General features: G+C 42.2%; 1 protein-coding gene across 5 annotated transcripts in view; it reads right to left on the reverse strand.

The window, feature by feature from the left end:
- SLC25A22 (solute carrier family 25 member 22) overlaps positions 1-15,558 on the reverse strand; it is a 70,916-nt gene that overhangs the window by 10,560 nt on the left and 44,798 nt on the right. For all 5 annotated transcript variants that reach the window (XM_035122088.3, XM_035122114.3, XM_035122106.3 and 2 more), the window contains one exon: positions 10,628-10,718. In XM_035122088.3, coding sequence (XP_034977979.1) covers positions 10,628-10,718 — 91 coding nt within the window. The remainder of the gene's footprint in view (positions 1-10,627; positions 10,719-15,558) is intronic.

The following is a 15,558-nucleotide window of genomic DNA, read 5'->3' on the forward strand; positions in this document are numbered from 1 at the left end:
CTGGGTTAACCTGCCTCCAGGCAAAGCAACAGCCAGGCTTGTTTCTCTCTGTGAGAAGCCCTGCCTCTGTCACTTATGGATCACAGAAGGAACAAACCCTGGGGAATGTTAGTCAGCAGACATGCCCAACTTTGACTTGATTGGTAATGAATGCAATGCAGTAAAAAAAAGGCTGGAGGTAACCAAGTGACCTAAACTATCCAAGGCAGTGGAGAGACACTTAAGAGAAACAAAAAATGGTGTTGGATACCCAGATGCACAGTGCTGAATAATACACCACCACAGACCAGCTTTCACCACAACCAAAGCCATTCTTTGGTGAGAAAGTCTCCCCAGAAGCTCAGGGAAATGCAGAAGCTTTTCTTCTGATCCAGTGAGCATCTGTTGCCATTTCTCCATCGTGCTCCTATGAAAGGTGCAAGCAAGCTAAACAAGTATAATCCACCAGGCACTTAGGCAAGCAAGTGCACATCCAAAGAAAATGAAATTGTAAACACTGTGGGGAAGGGGGTTGCAGCAGAGAGAATTTCCAGAAGACTAGTTGTGTTAGTATGGACCAGGCAAAAATGTGAAGGTTGGTGGTCAACATGGGGCTTTTCAGGGGCTCATCTTGCAAATAAAACCTCTGATGGCAAGCAATTCATCTATCCCGGATCTCAGATTCCCAGCAGTAAACACAGAACACATTCAACTGCTTTCATCAGTTCTTCTCATAATGATTCCAAATATAAGACATATAATCCACAGGCAGAATCGTCACTGTCATACCAGAATCCATTGGCCAAGGGGAGAATGCAGGAACTATGAAGGAGGAAAACTACTGTGCAGCAGTGGCTTATGAGGGGATGTGGGGTGCAGAGAGGCAATGCACCCATCAGGACAAGCATAGGACAAGGTGAGCTGAGCTCTGGAGCAACTGCGGCCACCGCAGAGCTCCCTCAACCTTGCCACCACTGTGATTTTATTTAATTGTATCTATTTTTATGTATTTTTTTGTTTTATGGTGTAAAGCATTTTGAGACTATGTGGAATAAGGTGATAACATAAAGTTGCTGCTGCTGGTATTGTAACGAAGTAAATAAATAAGATGTTCATTAGGTTCTTTAAAGGCAGGGATGGCGAACATATGGTCCTCCAGAACATAATGGTATTAGTAGACCACAACTCCCATCATCCCAACCATTGGCCATATTTTCTGGGACTGATAGGAGTTGAAAGTCCAACAGCATCATTGAGGTCTGGATGTCCACACCTTCCCCACCACTCTTTAAAAGGGATCACAAACTGGACAGCCTAAATGACCAAGTGCCTAAGATAGATCAAAGGCAAAACAAATCAGAAAGAATTGAAGATCTGAAATGACCTGTCCACTTTTAGTCCCTTAAACCTGCAGGATATTAAACATCTCATTTATAATGGGAGTCCATTTAAAACACACACACACACAAAAACAACAACAACACAACATGACATTTTGTCTGCAGCAGAAAGCAAAGGTAGAGTCCTGCATGTGCATGTAGAGCTGTATCACTGGACCACACTCTCTGGTGCTGCTTCTTCCTGCGCTGCTTCCTATTAATTTCCATTTACTGGAAGGTCACACATTAAGTGTGAGAGAGAACAGTTTCTCACTGTGTCCCATCCAAATTGCCTGGCACTTTCCACTATGGAATGATGTGATTGTCTGATGGAGCTGTGCAGAATCTGTCCATGTGTTCAGCACCATTTACTCAACTGAAAACTATTTCACCTAACCCCAATTAATCAAGAAGTTGGTAATCCTACTGGAGGTGTGGGGGAGGTGAGGTCACCTTACAACTGCTCCATTTAGACCAGTACTCAGGTTTAAGAATGGTTTAAACTGGATATCAGGCGTCTCTCTATATGGCCTTTCAGGTAGCCGTCCACCTTGCTTACTTGTATTGGCAAGGTTCAGATGCCTGCTTGCAGATCCACCCATGAAGGCATTTCCCAATGGCTGCTTCCTCCAGCAATTATGCTGCTTCTATGAACAGACACATTGATTCAGCATATTATCATTAGCATCCCACAATGTTAGTAAGTCAATTACTATGATGGTCACTTCTGATCAAATGGAGAAGCAGGATTGGCACAGATGGGACAGCAACCGTTGCACCAAACTAGGCAATCAAAAGTGAAAACCCTCCCAACATCTGGGGGATCCTGTAAGATACTTCCCATTTAACATCCTGCGTTGCTGCTACAACAACACTGGGAAGCTGCTGTCTGAGAAGAAACTGCTGCTATTCCAATAACCAAATGTACTGCAGTACTTTGAATTAGTAGGATATTATCTGACACATTGAATCCCAGCACTTTGCAATGGGAGGGGTGAGGAAAACTTATGTCACCACTTTAGATGCCCACAGTAAGGAGAAAAACATCCGGAAGCAGCCGGCTATGTGAATTTGGTTTAAAGCCCAAAGAGATCCATATGAAGGAGAAAAGCCTCTTTATGAATATGGAAAATTCTCCCAACACAAAACTGCTCAGTTGCTGTACTTCCTCAGGAGATTTAGAACAGCCAAGGATCCTGGCTAATGGATGGCAACTTGCCCTAACAGCTAAAAGTGCAAACAGCGGCCTGTCAAGTTTACTCCTTCCAATCCAAGCACAATAGCTTTGAAGCTTAGCATCTGTGAACCGTCAACAGCTTCAGCCCTGTGGAAAAAGCCAGGTAGCATAAAGTTCACACACACACACCCCCTTGCCTAAGGGAACTCCCACTGCTGAAAGCTTCCTCAAGCACTTTTTTCTTCTTTTCTTAAAAATATTTTAATGGGGAAGCACACACAGGTTTTACACTTTTCTATACCAACGTCACATATTTGACTTCCCTAAAGATATAACAGAATTGCTTCAGGGAACTACAGGCAGTTAATTTCTCAGACTGCATGGCTGCTGTTTGGATTCATCCTCCTCTCATCTGAGGGGATTATTGGTATAAGGCCGCAGTGAAGATTATTAAATCACTAAATATAGATTTCTCCTTTGAGAACATAGGAAGGAATTTTTCCATATCAAATCACATTGGTGTGAAGGGAAATTAAAGAGCTGTTGACATTTCCCCCAAACAATTCATTATTGCAGTTGACTAGCTACATGCATGTGGAAGTGGGATCTGGTAGGGAGGGCCTCCATTTTCTATATTCTTTCTCCACCCCTCAAAGCTCTTAGCCACCTCACAAATTTAGGAGAAAATATGGGTATCTACAGGGAGTTAATGCTTTAGAAGATAGAGTAGAAGATAGTGCATAGTCTACTACTGGACAACTGGCTTATTTCTAGCAGAACGCAAAGCACCTGCTGGTTGCTGGGATTTGCAGAGAATACTAAGACTAGGTGGATCTTAGTCTGATCCAGCAAGGCAACAGTTTCCATTTCAAGCAAGAGTATATAATCAAGATCAGTAAATACAGTGAAGTAAGGTGGCCAATACTAAATTATTCAGGGTGATTAAAACAAAACGAGATTGTGAAGAACTCCAAAAAGACCTCTCCAGACTGAGCTAATGGGCAGTAATATGGCAAAAGCACTTCAATGTATACAAGTGTAAAGTGATGCATGTTGGGTAAAAAATATATATCTTAATTTCACATAAATATTTATGGGGTCTGAACTGGTGGTGACAGACCAGGAATGAGGCGTTGGTTGCCTAATGAATAGGTTTCATGAAGATGTTGACTCAGAATGCCACAGCCATGAAAAAGGCAAATGCCATGCTAGGGATCATTATGAAAGGAAGTGAAAACCAAACAGCTGGTATCATAATGCTGTTATTCAAATATATGGTACTATTGCATTTGGAATGCTGTGTCCACTTCTGGCCATGCAGAAAAGGGCAGCCCAACTTATCAAGGGGCTCCCCTATGAGGAAAGGTAATAGCATTTGGAATTCTTTAGTTTAGAGAAAAGTTGAGTAAGAGGCCACATGATAGACCCTTAAATAATTTATTTATGGTATGAAGAAAGTGAATGAAGAAAAGTTTCTCTCACACACATGACACTAGAACTCATGGACATCCAATGAAGCTGAATATTAATTTTTTTCAAGACAGATAAAGGAAAATACTTATTCATATACAGTGCATAATTAAATTATGGAAGTCACTTCCACAAGAGGCAGTGATGGCCACTAAATTGGATGGTTTTAAACAAATTTAGGCAATTCAAGGGGAGCAAGGCTATCATTGACTACTAGCCACAGCATATACCTTCTGCCTCCACTGTCAGAGGCAGTATTCTGGGAATTACAGGTGGGCAGAGTGCTGTTGCACTCATGTCCTGCTTACAGGCTTCCCACAGGCATCTGGTTGGGCACAGGATGCTGGGCCATTGGCCTGATTCAGCAGGCTCTTCTTGTGTTCTTATGAAGCTATGCCTTAAAGGTAAAGAGGTAATACTTAGCATGTGGTCCTGCTCTGCAAACTGAACAAACACTGATTTGACAGTGGCTTTTCTTTTCTTTTTAAATATAGACCAATAAAAACTCAAGTCATCCCCCTTGCCAATATTCCAAACAAATGCAAGAATTTTCATGAGATTGTCACAAGCATCTGGGCCCAGATACCATTGCCTTGGAAGACAGTTTTTGGTGCAATCTCTTATACTTATGAACAAAACCCATGTAAGGACTGGGCTGTTTGTTTGTTTTTTGCACTATTACAACTGCATAGCTATAAAGGAATCAGACAACCAGCATGGAATTTAATGCCTATCCCAATAATAAACAAAGTTTCTGCCTCTCATGGTTGAGTAGACGTTTACCAAGCAAGAGAAAGGTAGCACACACTCCATGCTCTGAAACATGTGAGTGAGACAGTGTGAGAAGAGCTTCATAGCCCCATATCCATTTCCATGAATTTCAGTCACTACCTCTTTGGCTCTTCCAACATTCTAGAACCAATCAGCCTCTTCCTTTCTGCTGCTTCTCTATTATACTGTTATGCAATTGGATGGGATACTCACTACTCTACTGGCATTATCCTACTCTGTTCACACTCAGCTAGTGTCTACAAAATGGTTTAATTCACAAGTAGCTCAATAAATTAGCCTAAGTTCATTATTTTTGTTTAACAGGAAATCAGTTAGTTGGCCTAAGATCTGGATTTCCCTTTTTAGCCTTGTGGTTTGTTCTTCATGATGGAAGAGAAGATCCAGAAACTTAAGAAATGGAAAACTTTTCACTTAGAGATGAAACCTTACAAAGTCAATGACTTGAAATTAAGCTCTTAATAATACTTCAAAATCTCATGGCTTGGGACTAAGACAAAGGTTTTGGATTCAAGCATGAAATCATATATTTGTGAACCAGGACATCCAAGAACCATCATGAGTGGCAAGAGATAGAGTGGAAAAGTTTTCATATGCAGCATAAGAGTAAAGTGTTGCGTATTTCTGTTCTCCAAGCAAAATAGAACACAAAGCAGGAAGGGTGGTTTTTTAAAAAAAGATATCGGTTTCCCTGCCGATTTTGATTACGTCCACAAAGAAACAACTAATGCAATAATGCTTAGCAGCTAGGCAGAGAAAGAGCTAGAATCAGCAGCTTTCCAGCCCCACTCTAGAACAACAAACAAAGTGAAGGTCAAGATAAAAAAAGCAAAGTTATGTGATACCACAGGAAGGAGTAAACTTCAGTGATGTTACAGTACTCTGAGAAAAATAATACAGTGGTACCTCGGTTTGCGACCGCAATTCGTTCCCTGGAGGCGGTTGCTCGCCGAAGGCATGCTTCTGTGCATGCACAAAGTGCTGATAGAGCGCTTCTGCGCATGCACAAGCTGCACAGATCACATCTGCGCATCCAAAGCCACGGAACCCGGATGTAAACACTTCCAGGTCTGTGCCGGTCGCTCGCCGAAGCGGTCGCTCACCCTTGCACAACACTTCCAAAGCTCCAAACAGCCAGCTGGTTGTCAGGCACTGGGGAGTCGCAGCTCAAGGGGTTTTGCTAGCCCTAAACTCATTGCACTGTATGAGGATGAAGCAATTCTGACAGAAACAGACTTGATCTGTGGTGGTTAGACTCATGTGAGGCAGGAAAAAACTGCCCCTTTCCCAGTGGTGTCTCTGAACGCACATTTGTGCATTTTCCCCACATAACTGAATTGCTCCCACAAGGAAGAGAAAAGACTGCATCTGGAAACGCTCTTATAGCTAGGACAACTTGGAGACACTTGCTTAACATCACTGCTCTACTGCCCATGAAATTTAACCGGTTCTACTTTTGGACTTGTGAGCTGCAGTGCTTAATCAAGACATTAAATTTCAAGCCACAACAGCAGCGGATTTTTGCTGCCTCTGCAGTCTCCTTACAAAAGCTGCAATGGCATTAACAGGCTGAGTGCTAGTGCATTTCCTATCTCTGTGTACATATATAACACATGGTGAATATGCAGTGCTACCGTTTTTACCCTAATGCAAACATATCTAGGATGCTGCAAAGCAGTCCCTGTAGCCAGATGTTTTTACCAAGTAAAACCGGTTCCTCAGAACTGGACCTGCATTACAAACAAGCCACTTAACATCCACAATATGCTAATAATGTCTGCCAAGAAATGAATTTACTGTACTTTTCCATGTATAAGCTGAGGTTTCTTTATTTTAAAAATATGTTAAATTTTGGTGATTGTCTTATACACGGATAATGCATAGGGGGGACGTGTAATTGGTTGCTGCTGTGAGCTGGAGATTGCCAGCAGCTATTTGGCATGTTATTGGTGGCTGTGGCGAGGGCTGGTGTTGATTGGGTGTCGCTGTGGCAAAGGGGCAGGCAATTAGTGGCTTCTGCCGGTGAGGGGACAGACGATAGGCGGCTTTAGCGATGCATGAGAGTGGCAGCGTATGCCAGACAGGTTAGCAATTTCCAGCAATCTCCCCCACCCCTCAACAACTCTGAGCAATCTCCCCCCATTTTCTGAATTTTGAGTCCCCCCCAAAAGGGGGTGTCTTATACACGGGGCGTTGTACACAGGAAAATATGGTACATTCATCCTACAAGGAGTTTGACCTTGTAGACTGTCTTCAGTGGTCATTTTTATTGTAAATACATAGGCTGTGATACACAAGTGCCTGTGGGCCAGCAAATAATTAATAATTAAGACTACATACAGAAACAATGTTTGAGAAGGAGTTATAACACTATTAGACTAATAACTATGCAGAGTGTTAATGGGTCCATCTGAAAACTATCAAATAGTGGTCCTCAAAATCAACACGGCTACAGAACTTCAAACGTGGGTTATAAACACATTAGAATGGGAACTAAAACTCTGTGAGGACCTTCTTAGGGCTTAGCCATGTTCTGTAACATAGAGTAAATTGATATTCCTCATTCAGGCTACTATGCCTGTTCTTTCTGGGGTGGGTCAGGGAAAAACTACAACATTCTACTCCCACCACTTGAAATTCGGGCTGGCATTGTTACAAACTGAATTTTTAATAACGTTTGGGCTGAACTGAGAAATGAAAAGAAGACGAAACACAGCAGGCACAGAGGTGATACTGCCTGTGGACTGCATCCAAGCAGCCTCTCATTCCAAAGCATTGTGGTATTTCTAGGCTTGAAAAAGTAATATAAATCTAGCCTTGAAATAGCTTGAGGGTGCCTGTGTTTGACAGGTTCAATAAACAGAAAGCATTTCCACCTTTATTATATTGCACTACCCAAGAGGCTACTGTTTTTATAAATAAATAAAGGCAGGCACCTGTGTTTTTAGGATTAACTACCTTTTTGCAAAATTTTGCCTTGATGCAAGCTCTCAAGGATTACACACAGTAATGGTCAGAGTGTTTATCATACCTTACTATACCAAAAGGCTAAAATCACCACCAAAGCCCTATATGTTGGGAAATGTGAAACTGATTTTGATATTCCTCATTCAGGCTACTATGCCTGTTCTTTCTGGGGTGGGTCAGGGAAAAGAGCTGTTCAGCAGTGGAATTTGCTACCAAGGAGTGTGGTGGAGTCTCCTTCTTTGGACGGCTTGACAGCCATATGTCAGGAATGCTTTGATGGTGTTTCCTGCTTGGCAGGGGGTTGGACTGGATGGCCCTTGTGGTCTCTTCCAACTCTATGGTTCTATGATTTTTTTAAAAAAAACCAAAAAAATAAACTGAAATGCAGCTGCAAATGGTCTTCCAGAAAATTTTGAACTATATTTTTTTTTCCTATATTAATTTGCATTGACAAATGTTCAGTTTGCTTTGGAAATTGTTCTGGGGCCCTAGAGAGTGATCTAATTAACATGTTTGCTTTACTTGTATTTAGTTAATGAAGCTAAACTCCCATGCTTACCTAATATTGTATTTGCAACTGGCATTCATTCATCATTACTAATGAACTTATGGAACAGAACATTCTCCACAGAAAAATAAGGCATTGGGTAATCTTCTGCCCCACATTGCTGTCTGCAAGAGAAAGGTTTTCTTATCTGTATGCTTAACCCGTTTCCCCCTTTGACCATTTTTTCACTAACTGCTTCCCCATCCAAGAAACAATGTATTCAGATCCTTTCTCCTGCAGGTTGGCAAGCAGGCGAAGCGGAGCCTATTTTGAGTGATGGAGGGGCAGCCTAAAGAGATGGGTTAATACTCCTCCTGATGAAATGAGATTTGCATTCCACCCATGGCCAACAATCCAGCTTTTAAGAAATGGCATTTGTAGTCTGTCTTCTATTTCCCAGGCCCTGAATTCTGCATAAATCCAAGTTTAAAGTGAATTTTAAGTGCCTTGCCTTGGTGGAAAATCCTTAGGAATTCTGAAGGTCATTGAAACAATTTCAATGATATCCCCAAAGGTAGTCTCCAGAGGATACACCTCTTGTATCATTTTGCACAAGGCCATTCCTCAAATAATATATTGGTAAAGAATGAAATAAATAAATAAAGCAGTTTCACCTCTGTTTGTTAGTGCCAAACTTGCAATTCTTCAGCAGCTAGAATTTGCAGCCGAAACAAAGGACCTCTAAGCATTAACACATGAATAACCACAGATACTGCCTTTGTTTTTGGATATTTTCCCACATTTGGTGGCAAGGTAACCTTGACTGAGATGCAAAAGAGTCCTTTCAGTCAGCGGCCTCTCACTTTCAATTCCCGGTGCATCATCTTGATCAAGTGTGCAGAATGACACATCTACTCTGTTGTATAAAGGTTCTGTGAAATTCAGATACACCTCTTCTACTCAATGCCTCCTTTTTGATCATCCGAAAGTACTGTAATAGTGAAGTAATGCCTTTATCAATTTTAGCTAAGGGCCAAATGTGATGATGATGCATTAAATGTGTAAATTAAATGTGTTTGAAAATTTATAGCTGTGGTGTTTCCGATCAGCATCATGGCGTGCAGGGAGAGTGTAGGTAACCTTTTGCCTCTGCAAAAAAATATCTCAGGTCCCACCAAATGCTGCAGACAGAAAACTATGGTCACTGTCCCTTTGGACATATAAAAAGCAGCAGTTACTCAGTGCTATCTCTCTTGTTCAGGTTGATCATAACACATAGGTATTTGTGAAAGAAGGAAAGAAAGGAACAGAAGGAAAGAAAAAAAGAGCAAAGCTTCAGATTTATTTTAGGTGGGGCACCAGTTGTAGAGTCAACATAAGCCAAACTGAGAAACTACCAGAAGGGGCAGATGTAGGGGGACATCTTAAAGACTAAGCCACAGGTCATTCGTTGTGAAATGAACACTGGGGTTGTCATCTCTGGTAGGAGGACTTCACGGTATGCACAGTGACCTGCAAACAATCCAAAGGAATTGCCAGGAGAGTGTGTGACAATCAACCTAGAAATGCAATTGCCTCTTTCCTAGTCCATGACTAGCTCCACAACTGGCCTCGGGCAAACAAGATATGGAATATTGTGCAATCTCCTTTGCAATTTTTTCCAAAAAAAGCTTTACATTTGAGCTACAGTACATTAATCATTACTGAACAAACCAGTCTACCCAGGTGCCTACTTTGTTCTCAGAGGAGAGCCCTAATGTGACCAGCAGCCATTCTCTGCATTGGCTCCTCATTTGTGGGATGCTTTCCCCAGGGAGGCTCACCTGGTACCTTCATCATACATCTTTAGACCCCTGGCAAAAGTGTTCCTCTTCAACCAGGCCTTGGGCTGATTAACATTCTTTGCCCTTTTAAATGTGTTTGTAGGAAGGAGGGGTTAATTCTTTGCTTTGTTTTTATTATGCATTTTGTAGTTTTTATGTTGTGAACTGCCCTGAGATCTTCAGATGAATGGCAATATATTTCTTTAATAAATTAATAACTGAAAGGGAATAACATTGTCTTGAGCACTGGTCTCCACAAAATAGGGACAAGTCATCTCAGACCAAATGTAACGCACCAAAACTAGTGCATCCACCAAAAGAAAGAGAAACACTTGTCTGTGGTATAAATTAAATGTGTCAGTGGTATCCCATTGTTTTCAAAGCAGGTGCAATCAAGCAGCTGAATATTGCACCTGACTCAATGGCAAAATACCAAATACTATGGACAGCTGCCTCAGTGCATCCACACTGGAAACAATGGGGTGCCATCAAAATATCCCAGTCATGCCACGCCCTGCTAGAAACCATTATACACAGTGCCCTTTATCACACTCACCCATCTTTGGCCAGATGATGCCGGAAGAAATCATTGGCAGCTAGTTTGATGGCTTTTTCTGGAGTCACTAGTGTCAGATTCACTGCAGCCCCTGGGCAAGAACAGAATGTTAAGAGCATTAGGGAAGACTTAAAGGCTAAAAAAAGTGTGTTTTTTTAGTGGCCATCAACTTCACCCAGAAAATTGAGCTGGGGGAGATAAAGCATTGTAGAATCAACAGAAGCTAGAAATGCAATTCTAAGAGCCACACCAGAAACATTTCCATCTAAACCAATGGTTGCTACTACATTACGTAGCAATTGCCTCCCCTGCCACACTGGGGGATAGGATTCATTCAGTACTAACTGGGACCACGGATACACTCCATTCAGATGGGTCAGGGAGGAGGGTTTTTCCTCTAGTGGGACAGAACCAGCCAATCCACCACCAGCAATCAGATGCTGCTTCAGTTGCACATGCACAAACTGCTACTTGCCCTGCATCATTTAGATCTGGCCCTCCAGATGTTGCTGTCTACATCTCCAATAATCCCTGCCTATTGTCCATGTTGGCTGGGGCTCATGGGAGCTAAGAGCTCAACTTCTGGAGGGACAGAGCCCCCCCCTCTCAAAAAAAGGCCCTCCTTCAAGAGTTCAAGGCTTAGAAGGAGTCTGTGAACATTTCTCTTCCAGAGGCATGTCTCTCTTCCCTCTGCCAGCTTTGATTTATTCACTTTACAAACAGGTTACATCTGTCAAAAAGTGTTAAAAGGTGTTGCTCCCTTTAACATACTATGCCCTGACCCAAAGGGCATGCACATTAATGGAACACACCTCAATTCTGGGGGGAAAGGAAGAGCTAGGAGCTGGAAACCCTGGTTAAATTCTCACCTCAACCATCTGTTCACTGGGTAACCTTAGACAAGCCACTGTCTGCTTCACACACGTGTGCACCCAGCGGAAATTAAGGTACTCATCTACTTTATAGAATTGTTGTAAAAATTGCTGAGTTAATGTATGCAAAGCAGTTTGCTAAGTATTTATTTTGCACCACAAAAAATAGAGAAGTATTTCCTGTAGGAACTCTGCATAAGCATCTCTACTTAATTAACAGCATAGACTGATCTAACTGTGGCTTCAAGCTCCTTTGTTCCGAACAAAAACTTGCCTCAGTTCAAAAAGTGTGTTCAATCTATGCATCCCTATCAGGGTCAGCATCAGGGGCTGGCAGCTACGGGTAGTTTGCAGCAGACCATACCAAAGCACCTTTCTCCAGTTTCAACTGAGTAGGCGCACACCCAACTCTGCCCTCTGGTATGTAAACAGCACGTGACGTTCACATGGTGAATGTGTGTACTCTATTATTGGGAGCAACTAACAGCAAATCCCTCTGAAGGCACTACGAACTGTGTGCAGCTCTGGATAACAAAGGAAAGCAGCATTAGTGACACAAGAGTGACCCACACCACTGAGGTCACTTAGGAAAGGGAATCCAGTTTCGGTCGCTGCATTTCCCCCATGAGAAGGATGACCTCTCATTTGCTTGTTCCCCAACTATGCAGAACTCACAGAGTACTTTGCATGATGAAGGGCCATCTGCAGTAGATATGGGCAAGAGCCATCTCCTGAACAATCTCTTCCTCTAAAGGTTGTTTACACTTGAGATTCAGGGCCAAACTAGAGATGGTGCTAAAGGCATCCCTGAGGTCAGGAGTCAGAACAGCTGAGCAGCTGCTGAAACCCTCACCCAACAAGGAACCACTGCCACCCACTGGAGCCCTGTTTCTTCTCTTCTTTGCTGTTGTCACTTGTTCACCTGGCCCTCTAAGCTAGCAGGAGCAAGGAGGAGAAACACCCGCCTCATCTTGCTTTGCCTCTCCCTTCTAGCCAGCTGGGCAGGCTGGGCCCCAAAGGAAAAGGTCATGGGAATGGGTATTAGCAGGAGAGGTGGGAGCTCATTCAAGGAGAGTGGTTGAGTGTATAGCTGGCACCGATTCCTATCATCTAGGTAACAGCTATCAAAGACTGCATATTCTTTCTTGCTAGAGCACTGCAATTAGTCTCTCTCCCAATTTAACTCCTTTCAGCATACCAAAATTTGGTGCACTGTATACTAATACTAATGAAACAGCTTCTGGGTCAATATTTTTGTATCTCAAATGAATTAAAGTCAGGAAAAATGTATTTCCAAATAAAAGGTCAATCTGTGATTTTCTTCTCAATCTTTAATGTTTTCAGCAAAGCTGCTTGATGGGGGAAGGGGGGGGAGCTATAATAATCCTTGTCCTCAGTAACCCAATGTGGCTGCAAATCACTGGAGAAAGACAAGCACACCTCCGCTGACTCCCAGTATTTTTTAGTCTCCAAAATCCAGTCCTCGACATACAGGCCAGGGGTGTTGATGCTAGATGTTGCCTAATTTACTAGGGCTGAAATGTGGAATTGCTCATAAATAAGGCTGCCTAGGCTTCAGATGCCAGCAAAGGACTGGGAGGCAGAACAGATAGCCACCATAAAGCCAGCATTTTACAAGGTTTTACTAAGGGCCCCATAAACCTTTGAAAGATTGACTACACATCAAGAACAACTACCTGGTTGATTTGTTGCTCTACTAAAATGTCCCATGTATTCCTTTCCATTTAACAAAATCCTCAGCGTTTCTCATAAAATATATTTTATTATAAAATCTTGTTCTATATACATCCTTCTCATGCAAAGTAGTACTGTTTAATTTGTTGCTTTAATTGGTAATGAATCAACACTGGGAAATTTTTGCTAATCATCAGTGCACTTGTACAAGTCAAGTCAGCCATATGGAAGTATTAAATATTAGAAAGAAACCAGATAGAATGTGTGGTTTTTCTTCCCTTCTCCATCCGTCATCTAATTCCCTGCCATACATTTGCAAATGCAAGAAAGCTTCTACTTTTGTTATCAGAATACATTACCAAAAATATATGCAGTTGTGTATAGGCAATGTCCTAATCCACACAATTCTGGTCAACGAATCTGAGGGTTATGCATAGTTTTGCACCTATCTGCATTTATCAGGCTAAAGGGAAAATAAACTTCAGCAGAGCTGATGTTTGACGCAAGTGGGATCAACATCAATGTACTACTGCGTGCTGCTGGAGGACACAATCGGAGGGGTTATAGAACAGCCAGAAAGTGTATAAATATACTATGTATTGAAGTTAAATAAAGCCTCATTGTGTTCCATCCAGCAGCTAGGAATAGTCTGCCTGTTACAGTGGGAGCCTGGGGGTGACGTTGAAGGTATTATTAGTAAGAAGGCTGCCTGCCTTGGGTGGTCTGTGCTGCTCCAGTTCTGTGCTACAGAGACCATTTAGCAAAAGTTTGGCCCTGGCACACTCACAACGCAAAAGGAAACTGGTGCAGAGCAAACTGGAGGGAAGCTTCATGCCCTTAGTGTCCAAGGGCTAACTAGAATAGGAGCTGCCATCTAGAAATTGTACTGAGATATTGAAGGAGCTGCAAGAGAATCCCACCCTTTCCTGACTCAAACTAAAGCTATCTGTTATGTACATCTATATTTTCCCACATGTCTAGAGAGGGCATATGATGAACAATGAGCTTGGCACTAAGTAAAATCTCAACTCCTTGCTTGTTACAACGGATTTGTCACAGCTGACACAAAACGCAGCCATTTGCCTCCCTGTCTAGGGACTGTTCTCCACTCAACTGTTCAACCAGCCAATCCTAATGCAGCTTCCACTCCACGCACCTCTGTCTGTCTGCTCACCACCCACCCACCTGTAACTTGGCAGCAAGAGCACTTTGCCCTCAACAGTCAGTCATGGCATTCCCATTGCCCAAAACTAGTCTCCTTTCCTGGGAAACCTGACCAATATCTGGTAAGATCCTATTCAACTGGGAGAAACAAACTTCAAAGGTCATTCAACTTGGACTTGCGAAATCAACCATTTAAAGGTAATTTGTCAATCATAAACTGTACTGCCAAAGTGATACCAACTATGGTTTACTGCATGAATGCTTCTTATAAACAGATAAATATCTGCATGCTCTTGCAATTCTATACTAGAAGAAAATGAATGAGACTCCAGTTGTGACTGCACCCTCCTAATCGCATGAAAAACCTCCAAGGTTTACAGCTGTTTGAACTCCAACTATGTGTCTTTGATCTCTGACCACACACAGAAATATGCAAGCCAAGATAGATAAGACATGTAAGATTACCGTAACTGAAAGGTAAACTGGCTAATTTGTTACATGCTTCCTCTCCTCTGCAACCACTGACAACTTTTTATTAACTAAGAGAGCCTTTCTGCTTTTAAACAGCTGCATGATTAGCAAAAATTCAGCACAGATGAAGTTTTTCCTCAGTGTGCAGATACAGTTCCGGGAAGAGCTCTACCTGCTGGGTTTCAGCTTCTCACGCAGCCACTAAAGTCATAGGAGACCACCTAGGAAAAAAGCAGCAACTGTAGCAACCAAGAATTAGCCTCTGGAACCCACTGCTACAATTGCTGATCCAATTGTACAGGAGCCTGGGCACTTAAAAAACTGCAGTGTGTGGTTTCCATCTTGATAAAAAGAATCCCTTCTACACTCTTAGTCAGAATCATAATAAGAAGTAAAAGTAACAGTAACGTTTTCCACAGAAATTCTAAGCCAGATTGTCCTATAAAGCCATTCTGAAGTCAAGAATTTGAGCGCACCAAAGTAAACACAAACCAAAATACTTTCCCACTTTAAGTTTATTTTCAATCAGTCTCCTTTTGGGGAAATATTTGAATCTAATGATACTGCCTTTTTTCCATCCAGTATTTGGTTGAATTTGGCACTGGATACAAAAGTGTTTCTCATTCAGGGCATAACCCAAACTCTAACAGTGTGGTCTGGAAGAACAACACACTCCAGCAGTAAAAAAGAGTGAGGAAAGAAGCTATATTCATTGCAAACTGGGAAACG

The sequence above is a fragment of the Zootoca vivipara genome, chromosome 1 (genome assembly GCF_965207765.1).
Source record: "Zootoca vivipara chromosome 1, rZooViv2.hap1.1, whole genome shotgun sequence".
Lineage (NCBI taxonomy): Eukaryota > Metazoa > Chordata > Lepidosauria > Squamata > Lacertidae > Zootoca > Zootoca vivipara.